The 11,559-nt window shown below is 45.3% G+C and overlaps 1 protein-coding gene across 2 annotated transcripts in view; it reads left to right on the forward strand.

Annotated features, from left to right (window-relative positions):
* The window catches only part of SLCO3A1 (solute carrier organic anion transporter family, member 3A1), a 327,687-nt gene extending 317,843 nt beyond the window's left edge, over positions 1 to 9,844 (forward strand). For both annotated transcript variants that reach the window (XM_011978377.1, XM_011978378.1), the window contains one exon: positions 7,076 to 9,844. In XM_011978377.1, the coding sequence (XP_011833767.1) occupies positions 7,076 to 7,455 (380 nt within the window). In that variant the 3' untranslated portion in view covers positions 7,456 to 9,844. The remainder of the gene's footprint in view (positions 1 to 7,075) is intronic.
* Positions 9,845 to 11,559: the final 1,715 nt, after the last annotated feature.

The raw sequence follows: 11,559 nt of genomic DNA on the forward strand, positions 1-11,559 counted from the left end.
GTAGGAGAACGAAGCAAGTGTGGGGAAGGTGTGGGGTTAGAAGAGTTATAGAGGGCCTTGATTTTCAAGGGGAGAAATTATACTTGGCTGAGTAGTTGCCAGTGTGGAGCAAATGGGGGCTTCAGATGGGAGAGTGAATATACATTCAGAATTCTGCTTTAGGTAGAGCAACCGGTGAGCAGGGCATGAGGTTTAGCAGGATGCAGGATAACCCACCAAAAGCATTGAAGTGAGAAGCTGACCTCCAGCGAAGCAGTGGGGTTGAAAGGCAAAGACAGAGCCACATAGTGAGACAGCATCTATTGAGGCCCCCCAACCCAACTGACCTAAGTAAAAGTGAAAGAGAAGCAACAAAGCTCAAGATGAGGCTGAGGTTTGGAGCCCCTGGGACTGGGGCTATGGAGAAGCCTTTAATAGAATAAGAGATACAATAGATCAAGTGTCTCGGGGTATCGTTAGGAATAGGCTTAGCTTCCACAATACCACCACAAACTCTCCACACACTAACCCCACGTCTTAATTTTCCAGTGTGTCTGCCTGGCCAAAAGCAGGGGAAGGCCCTCGGGGTACGTTTCTGTAGGCAGGGGTCATTCCTGAGCAGACCGTCCTTGGTCTGGGGTGATCTGTGAATTACTCTAGAAAAGTACATCCTAGACACTCCTGATGTGGCTTGTCAGACATTTGTTGAGTTCCTGCTGTGAGCATCGTCTTGCATATGACGAAGTTTATAGGCAAGTGGAGAAATGAAAGTGTTAAATGCTGCTTTGGAAGAAGTAAGCACAGCATGCCCACGGGCCCCAGGTGAGAGATGAGAGGGAGTGAGATACGGCGGTGTGATGTGTGGAAGACCCCTTCCACTTGCCTATGCTTTTAATTGTTCATTTGGCGAACATATGTTAGGTGCCAGCCATGTGCCCTGGCTGTGTCAGCAGTGTACCTCACCTCCTGATGTACCTGCACCCCCCATGATCTGCCTCCCTTACCTGTGCTGAGGTGACCTCCAGTATTTACCATGGGCCCTCTACAGTCAGTCACACCTGCTCTTGAGCCTAGCTCTGCCTTTCCTGACCATGTGGCAGATTCTTTAAGCTCTCTGGGCCTTAGCAACTTTAACAAGGGGTCCAGGAATGAAAGGAGAACATAGTAGCTGCTCCAGACTCTCCAGTTTAAGAAAAGTAAAAGTCAGGTGTCACTGGAAAACAGCCCAGATTCTTTCTTGACATTGCTGAAGCAGAGAACTCATTAATGCTTCCAGGAGAATACACTTTTCAGCATCTCCCTTTCTAGCTGGTGCTGGACATAACAGTAATTCCACCAGGTTGAATAGAGATTCCATGGTGAATTCAAGTCTTGGCAGGTAAGCCGGAGAGAAACAGATATCTTTTTAAATGTAAATGGCCATAATTTTCAGCTTCCATTTTGTCCCATAAAAGAATTTGAACTTATTTTTCTCACAAAAGCCTTTCAGTTCACCTTTTAAGTTTAGACTAAGGAATATAAATAGGCCTAGCCTTTTCAACTAAGAGAGTAAGTTAAATAGCCAAGATATAAGGCCCTGAGGTTTAATCTCTGTTAATAGATTTCAGAAAAACAGAGACTGTTCTTAAACAGTGCAGCAATTTATGCATTGAAATATGTACAGCTGCAATTTAAGCCAGAGTGTAATAGACTTAGTCCTTTTAATATTCCCTGTAATAGCGGGGAACAGCATTGAGCCTGCACATACCCTCCTCAGCACACGGTGGGTTCCCTATTAACACCTGCTTCATCCACAAGTTCCTGCCTAGAGGATTTAGGGAGAAGAGAAGATATAGGAGAGAGAACTGCTCTTGCAGGCTTTAGGGAAGAGAGCATTCCTTCAGAAGACACAGTTACTAAAGATACACCACCATCATCAAGCTCCCTTGTAGCTAAGGAATCCACAGAGTGAAGGTGCTCAAAACCAGAGGGACGCTGACGTACACCTGGCCCCCCTTGGCCTCCCTTCTAGATGCACCTGATTATCCTCCAAAACTGACTTATGATGTGGAGATTTTTTTATTTTATTTTATTTTATTTTTTGAGATGGAGTCTCAGTCTGTCACCCAGGCTGGAGTGCAGTGGTATGATCTTGGCTCACTGCAACCTCCGCCTCCCGGGTTCAGGCGATTCTCCTGCCTCGGCCTCCGGAGTAGATGTGGAGAATTCTTGCCAGTGGAGGTTATTCACTGAATCACAGCTTGAAAGGTTTTCTGCAACTCTTTCTCTAGAGGTGGTGAACTTAAGAGAGGACGGATTTTCATTTACCCGAAAGAGTTCAGGACAAAAGCCAAGCAGCAGCAAAGGAAGCAGATTTTTGGAGCGCCCACCCTGTGAGAGCTTTCTCAAATGGCGTCCCATTGATTCTTACAAAAGCTCTGCCTGAAGGTATGATTGTGCCCATTGTATAAACAGCGAAACTGAGATTCACTAAAGTTGTGTGAATCACACAGTTCCCAAGTGGCAGAATTAGAATTCAAAATCAGCTGTCTCTGGTTCATAAATCCGCATTTCCTCCCCGTCACCAAAACTCCAGATATGAACTCCCTGTCTGACCAAAGCCTACAACGATGACAACTCCGTGTCTCTTCCTGCTGACAAGCACAGTACCTGCCATTACTGCCTCAGGTATCCAGCGAAATACGGAATTTGTTTACAAAATAAGTCTCCCAGCGTTCTCTATGTATTAGCAACCCCAGAGAAGGAAGGGCTGCCTGCTTTGCGAAGATCAAACTCCCTGTGTGTTTCACCCTCTGCATACTTCAAAACCAGGCTTCTACAAGCCAGTTACTCCAGGAGCTTAGCAAAAGGGTAAATAAAATGTTCTCTGTATCCCTGGAAATCCCCAATAAGAGCTCTAAAGTCTTCTCAAATCAACAAACTCTGAATTAGAAGGAAGGAGATTACTGCGTTTGGAGTTTTGAAATATCAAACCTGCAACAAATAATCTCTCTCACGCTCAGTTTATTTGTATGTGAAATAAGGCGGGGCAGGGGGAGTGGTTATGGAGGGGATGCATAATGGATTAGAGCATTCTATACAGTCCTGGGTGTGGGGAATTAATGATACTACTTATCATGACAGTTGCCACACTCACACTGTAGCAGTCTCCCATTTGTCTGCAGGGAACCAACTCCTTGCAGGGACTGCCTGAGTTTTTGTTTGGTCCAACTGAGTGGTAGACATATAAGGATGCAGGGCTGGGCATGAAAATGAGTCACCAAGGTGGGACTCCCTTCTGTGACTCATCAGGTGAGTTCCAGAATGGCAGAGACCTCTAACAAAAAAGATGCAATCAGTTCATCTCTGGTACTCTCCGCACACCTGCAATTTAGGACCTGATAGCTAGAGATCCCCTTTGGGAAAGAATTTTAAGTGAATATGAAGGAAAAGATGAATTTGATGGAAAAGAAAGTCAATATTTTCACTATTCAGAAGTATAAAAGGAATGTCATAAAGGTTATACTTAAGGTACTTAACCTAGAGTTTATTCTAAAATACCACCCCAAATCCCCTATCTAACATGAATAAGGTGGCAAAAGTTCTGGTTACATGGAAAGATCAGACGCTTGCAAAACACACACACACACACCTCATTTGTGTAGTGTTTACTTAGCCCTTACCAAGCAGGTGGTATTCGCTCCATTTTAAAGAAGAAACAGACATTGAAAGATCAAGTGACTTTCTCCAGGGCTTTTGGCACCTTGAAATTTCTTTCATCTCAGCTGAGTGCAGTGGCTCACGCCTGTAATCCCAGCACTTTGGGAGGCCAAGGCAGGCGGATCACAAGGTCAAGAGATCGAGACCATCCTGGCCAACACAGTGAAACCCCATCTCTACTAAAAATACAAAAATTAGCTGGGCGTGGTGGCATGCACCTGTAGTCCGAGCTACTCGGGAGGCTGAGGCAGGAGAATCACTTGAATCTGGGAGGCAGAGGTTGCAGTGAGCCAAGATCGTGCCACTGCACTCCAGCCTGGCCACAGAGCGAGACTCCGTCTCAAAAACAAAACAAAAAAAGTTATATTTGATCTCTACCACGAAAGCTCTCTAAAATACTGAGCAGAGCATAGCATGAAAAACTTTGGTAGGTTTTTTTTTTTTTTTCTTTTTTTCTGGAAACAGTATCCCATTCTGTCCCCTAGGCTGGAATGCCGTGGTGTGATCATGGCTCACTGCAGCCTGGAACTCCTGGGCTCAAGCGATCCTCCCATCAGCCTCCTGAGTACTTAGCTTTCACATTGCTGTTTAAAGGTTTTGTCATCTGGTAGTGGAGCTTGACAATAGACAAGATAAAATTGCCATCTTTATCACATGGAGGTATGCCCTACTTGAAAGACAACCAAATATTATAAAAATTCTCACTCAGGTACATGAATGAGTTACATAGTGGTATTTTAGAGGGATATTTTGGTTTTAACAAATGTTAACAAATGATTCCTTTATGTTGCAAATTTCCTTCGATGTGCTTAAAATATGACCTGATTTGCACCGACCTGGAATTTGTATCCAAGCATCCATGCATTATAGAGCAAGGGACACCTACCTGTACCCTCAGTTCCTTCCCACAGCAAAGCGTTTACTAAAGGTGTCCTCTCTAACCTTGGCTCACCATCGCCAGGTGATGAGTGGCTAGAACAAAGTGGAATGACCTCAAGAAAGGTCACAAGGAAGGAGGAGCATTTGGGAGCTAATCACAATATAATGATTATGCCCCATGCAGGGAGAGGAAGGTGAATGGATTTGCTTTGCCCTGCTGTGCCACAGAAACAGGCCACATTAGTTCCATTTATCTCTAGGTCTATCTGTAATACAAACTGGCTCCAGATCTTCATTTTTTACATAAATAATGTGGCATGTGGCTTAGTTTCTATTATGCGGTTGCCATGGCAGTTCCTCCAGTTGGCTCTTTTTCAGTGAAATGAAAAAAGGCACTTGTTAGGGGGCAGGGAAAATGCACAGGGTTGGTGGGGAAGGGCTCAGACACCTGGGCAGCCTTTGGGATCACAGGGAATGCTAGGAATATGAGCTTCCATTTGGCAGGACCACAGCCCGACCCAGTAGCCGGAAAGAAGGAAGCAAGTTGTGTGGGATTTTGAGCTTGGAGCTTATTTATTAAATCGAGCTGCTTGGGAAGTTTAATGAGGTTTCAACCAGAAATCTTCTCGGGGCTTCTTTGGGGTAACAAGCAGTGGAGGTGGAGAGTTCCTAGGAGAAGTACAGAAGCACCTGGGCCGAGAGCCTGGCACTCTGCCAAGCTCATTAGCACTGATAGGGTAACACACCCCTTCTCTCACCGGATTCCAGGCCTGTCATTAAAACCAGGGGAAGGGCTGCTTCCTTCATTAAACCTTCCCTCTCTCCCTGACTGCCTTTGGAGGCCCCCACAGAACAGAGGTGCTGCTGTGCTTATCATGCACGTGCTGTTATTCTGGCGATCATGGATGGACTTCAGGGGCCTATGAACCCCCTGAAATACGAGTTTGATTTTATGGGTAGGTGTATTTTTCAGAGCTATGGGTCTAGATCTCATCAAAATCTCAGAGGGACTTTCCTTAATACAAAATGAAATTCAGATGCTCTAGGACTGGCTCTGCAAGGAACACTCCGGATGGAGGTACATGGGCCCTGGGATTTTAGAGTTGGCCACACCTAGTTCCAGAGATCACGTCCTCCTTCTGCAGTCTGTCACTGAAGATGGTTGGCACTTTATTCTGGCCTCAAGGTGACAGTTTTTTTTGAACAGTTAATTTGTATTAGTGACTCATCTATGACTTTCCCGTAGTACAGATTACACTCTCCCCCTGCACTCAGAATCACCTGGGAATGTTTAAGTGCTGGGGACTGAGCCGCACACCAAATGCTCCGATTTCATTGGTCTGGGATGGGACACCCTGGATGATGATTGTCATGGGCAGCCAGGTCTGATAACTCAGGGCTAACAGCAGGCAGAGGAACAGGGAACTGAAGTAAGGAAGGGGAAGGGTTTTCATCTCATCTGCCATTTTTGGTGACTGGTTGTAGGTGCCAGAAATGCTCTGCCGTGAGGGTTTCAAAACTGGTTACCAACTCATTCTGAGCTGGGAATATTCTTACCCACTGGTAATATACAGGGGAAGGGAAGTTGTCAGTATATATGCAGATATTTTCCATTTTAAACTTTATGTGTATACGCACAGACGTACTTAAGTCCAACTTGTGGTCCCTGTACTCAAGAGCACACACAGCCCTAAAAGCCCCATGCAGAAGAACACCACACATAGTACGCCGCCGCTTTGCAGGTCCCTCAATGAGACTGCACTGCTTTCACTGACACTGAGAATGTTTCCCTTCAAGGAAGACTGTCTTGGCCTTCTCAGGCTCTCAGCAGAGGAGGAGGATGATGATAATAGCAGCCGTCACTCACTTTACATGGTAAAGTGGCACAGTACACACTGTTCTAGATGCTTTTTTTTTTTTTTGAGATGGAGTCTCGCTCTGTTGCCCAGGCTGAAGTGCAGTGGCACGATCTTGGCTCACTGCTACTTCTGACTCCCGGGTTCAAGCAATTCTTCTGCCTCAGCCTCCCAAGTAGCTGGGACTACAGGTGTACACCAACATGTACCACAATGCAAATTCCAGGTTGTCTCTTTAGTAGAGACGGGGTTTCACCATGTTGACCAGGCTGGTCTCAAACTCCTGATCTTAGGTGATCCACCTGCCTCAGCCTCCAAAGTACTGGAATTACAGGTGTGAGCCACCATGCCAGGATGATGCTTTCTATGTGTAAAGTTAGTTTTCAGAGCAATCTGGTGAAGACTGTAGTATTATCGTCATCCCCATTTTGCAGATGAGGAAACTAAGGCAGGAGGGTGTAAATAACGTGCTCAGATTTATACCATGATAAAAAGGCAGAACTGGGACACAAACTCATGCACTTTGCCTCCTGAGCGTGTCTTTGAGCCATGGAGTCAGACATATTTGCCCAGCAGTGCTATAAGAAAAGCTAGGCAGAGACAGGAACAGGAGAGCACTAGCCACTAGATCCAGAACCTTAACCTTCTTTTCCCTGTGACAGGCTTCATCCCTCCACCCCTCATCTTCGGGGCCGGCATCGATTCCACCTGCCTGTTCTGGAGCACGTTCTGTGGGGAGCAAGGCGCCTGCGTCCTCTACGACAATGTGGTCTACAGATACTTGTATGTCAGCATCGCCATCGCGCTCAAATCCTTCGCCTTCATCCTGTACACCACCACGTGGCAGTGCCTGAGGAAAAACTATAAACGCTACATCAAAAACCACGAGGGCGGGCTGAGCACCAGTGAGTTCTTTGCCTCTACTCTGACCCTAGACAACCTGGGGAGGGACCCTGTGCCCGCAAACCAGACACATAGGACAAAGTTTATCTATAACCTGGAAGACCATGAGTGGTGTGAAAACATGGAGTCCGTTTTATAGTGACTAAAGGAGGGCTGAACTCTGTATTAGTAATCCAAGGGTCATTCTTTTCTTAAAAAAAGAAAAAAAGGTGTCCAAAAAAAAACCAAAACTCAATACACACACAGAGGCATAGACGCACACACACTCAGACAGACACACCGACTTTGTCTTTTTTCTGAACATCAGAGCCAGACAGGATTCAAAATAAGGAGAGAATGAGATCGTGCGGCGGGGTCCTGGAGGCCACTCGCGCGGCTGGGCCACAGAGTCTGCTTTGAAGGCACCTCATGGTTTTCAGGATGCCGACAGCTGCAAGCAACAGGCACTGCCAAATTCAGGGAACAGTGGTGGCCAGCTTGGAGGATGGACATTTCTGGATATACATACACATACAAAACAGAAAACATTTTTTTAAAGTTTACTAAAATAAAAAAAAATTAAAAAAAAAAAACCACAAGTTGAAAGCATTGCCAGATTAAGCACTAGTGACACACCGCGTGCCACCCTCTTCCTCCAGATGGGGGTGGGGGCGGGCGCACAAGTCGGAGGGGTGGAAGCCCCACTCCTCTCTCTGACTTTCGCAATATGGGTCACTGTGTAGACGACTCACCCAGTCTGCATGTGGTTCAAGGCCCCAGAGTTCTCTCAGTGATGCTAATGGGTGATCTGTGCTGGAGTTTGTAATTGGCACCTCTCGCCAGCTCCATCTCCATGTTCAAGACTGAGGGCCTGAGGGGGAGCCGGGTGGGGGGCCAGCACCTCCCAGTGGCGGGCATCCACCTTCCCCCAGCCCCACAGAGTGACCTCAGGAAGCAGTAGGCCTCGCCTGGCTATGACTGACCCGGCTCAGAGCTGGTGAGACCCAACACAGTCCAAGTCATTTGCTTACATTTGCCAAACATTTTGCCATTTTTAAAAGAAAAAAACACAATCCATATGAATTTCAAACTGTTGTATGTATAATCCTCTAATACTATTTTTAACTACTTCTAAAATCTGTTAACCCTTCAGTCACTAACACAGTTCTCCAGGCCGGATTTATCATGCTGGTTGCTTTTACTTTTTTTTCTCCTTTTTTAATGCACCAAAAATATGTGATACAAGGGATGCAATTAACCTATTGTAATTTTTATCACTTTATCCTCATTCGGATATTCTACAAAAACAAGAATATATAATGTGTTATAAGAAGAAAAAAAAATGCTTCAAAAAGAGAGTGAATATGCAGCCTGCCTTTAAAAGAATCACATTTGAGACAACAGGGGATAATGTGATGAATTGCAAATTTGCCTTTTAGCTTTCTTCCCCATGATTCAGTGATCACTGTCATGGGAAGCCCTTTTATATTCATGCTTGACATTCCAAGAGGCGTTCTTTTCAGCCTGTGGAGGAGAAACTCTTAGATGTGGGTTTGTGGTGTATGGATGCAACACTTCCGGGGATGGGAAAGAAGAACAGTTCCCTAGCACAAGCTGTTAAGAAGTCTGTAGCGTCTCTGATAACAAATAGACCCACAAGCTCCTGGAAGCTGTTGTGTGTCCAATGCGTGAAAATGTCTCTGACATTTTCAGGGTTAGTCTGGAACTAAGGCCCTTGTCTGTGTTTTGAAGGTGGGTGAACCTCAGAGAATGAACCTGTTATGATTTGGGGTAAGAATCACGTTAGAAAACCTCTTGCAACCAGTACACTAGGCCTTCTATGGCCATTTCCATAAGGGGACAGAGCTTAGGTAAAGGCACACACTCATAGACAACAAAGGGCCCTGCTAACTTACCGCTTATGCTTCTTCAGTAACCTTTGTTCATGTCACATTCCTGGCACTGGAAAAAAAACTCAAAGGTTGATTGGTTTGCTTTTTCACCTTGGACACATTTGCAGTTTACCCACAAGGCAAACAAAAGAAGCAGGAAATAAAAAATGGTTGGGCATGGGGCAGATATGGTACCAAATTTTTAATGAACGTTGTAAATGAAAAGGCTTGAATGACAGCCCAAATCTAGAGAAAGCACTGAGCAAGACCAACGAAAAGAAAAGCTGTGTCGTGGTGTGGGGCCACCATGATCAGCTGCCTGGGGCAGGATGCTTCTGAGACAGGCCTTTCATCTGCTTAGTGTTAGTATGTCCTTGCTTATGAAAATGGGGACACTCATCAGTATGTTAACTAGTAAAGGGGAGATGGTTCTCCAACCACTTCATAAAATATGTATATTCTGTTGTTCCTAAGGCTTTGAGAATATCCTGTACAGGTTTTGGTTTAGTTTTGCAAATGTATTGCTAATAGGTCACTCCTATAGATTATTGCTTGGCCCTTCAAACTCAGTACACACACACTGAGGCCCTTTGACCTAGTGTTTTATGGAACTCTTTGTTTTGAGAGGGAAAAAAAAAAAAGGTTTTTAAAACTCTTTGCATTTTGGACTTTTTTCCCTAAAATTTTAGGATGAATGTGAAAAAGATGTTAGAATAACAGGAAGACAACTCCAGGGCTGAGTTTTATCAGCAATTGGGTATAAATTTAAAGACCCCTGTTGCAAGATGGCTCTGAATTCTGTTGTATTGTCTTTTAAAATTTTAATTTTTCTCATATACTACCGAACAGAAAACTCAGTCTAGATTTAATTTGCCTTTTGTGCTCTAAAGAAGCATTGTACATACAACACTAGATCAGCCCCCTCGATTATCTGTTTGGTTTCAAGTGAATGAAAAGATTTCCTGGTAAGATCTCCATTGGATTTACAGAACACAAAAAATGTACGGGATGGAATAAACCTAGAAAGTGAATGCTAGAGTTCTCTCTCTTCTGCTATAAACTCCTACACCATCTCAGTTGAACATGCCCAGGGGTGGATGAAAAGTCTCTGTCTGCTGAAACTGACAGATCTTTGTAACTCCTACGCATAGACCAAGAAGGTTTGGGTTTTGTTTTTGTTTAACCAATATCATTCCCTCCTATGAAGCAAGCACAGTTTGCAAAAATGCCTCTCTAGGGGACGCGGTTTGCTGTCTTCTCTCAGCTGAGACTGTGTGCTGTCAGGGAAAGCTGGCTCTGAGGCACCCTGGGGACACAGGGTTCCAGAAGGCCACAGCATGGCATGCTGGCTTTCCTCACAGCTAACGAAGGATTGGGAGCAGCCTCCTTTCATGGTCTCCCCAAGGAGCTTGCTGGGAACACTTAACAGACAAAATAATAACTGGAAACCCAAGAGCTCCTAAGGAATCATTTGACAGAGTTGCTAACATCTTCCAAGCAGGAGGGAGCGTGCCCCTCCGTAAAAATCACTTCCTTTTCACCATCTGATCATGGAATAGCTCGCTCTAGCACTTTTAAAGATTGGTTGAGTGGCATCTGTACATTCCAGTCCCCCGATCCCACTCCCCTGTGTCCAGTAATTGCCCTCCAGCTTCCCCTCACTCACACTATGGCAGGGCTTCCCAGCCCTTCTTGTTGAAAAACCTGCAGAAACGTTCCACATGAGGGCAACCAGCTGATCCCTGGGATGGTAGTCACACCACTCTTGAGGAATTTTCCCAGGAAAAAGGTTCTCCTGTGGTTACTAATGGTTATTCTTTCACACCTCCCAGAGGAGGTCTTTCACTGAGGAACATGTAAAATGGAGATAGATACATGTACTAAAATAGAGAAACCTCCGAGGAAAAGTAGTTTCTGGCTCCCCGTGTGCCTGCTGGGCTGGTTTTCTTGCTGCCTGCTGCTTCCAGTCCTGGGAAGTCTGGTTTCTTCTCCACCCAGCCATGCCTGCCAGACCTGTGTAGTCTGCTCTAAGCCCTGCTAGGAACCCCAAAGGCTCTACTCAGCAGTGGTAAGCTATGAAGGTCAATGTATAGATGTCAATGCATCTGATCATCCAGTCAAGGCCAGAAAAACAGGATGAGCTTCTGTTGCAGTTGGACGGAGTTACACTATATTTTGTTGTTGCTTGAATATTTTATTTGGTTTGGTTTAGATGAGGGAAGAAACCATGCAAGCAGTTCTTTCAGTCTAACAGATGGAGAATACTTGCCGCTGCCTGGTGCTGTTCTTACCTGACCATCTTGATGGCTTGGGAGAATCACATATCTGGCCAGAAGCCAGAGGAAAGTACCAGATACATAGCAGGGGCCTGC

This window comes from Mandrillus leucophaeus, unplaced genomic scaffold (assembly GCF_000951045.1).
Source record: "Mandrillus leucophaeus isolate KB7577 unplaced genomic scaffold, Mleu.le_1.0 Scaffold193, whole genome shotgun sequence".
NCBI lineage: Eukaryota > Metazoa > Chordata > Mammalia > Primates > Cercopithecidae > Mandrillus > Mandrillus leucophaeus.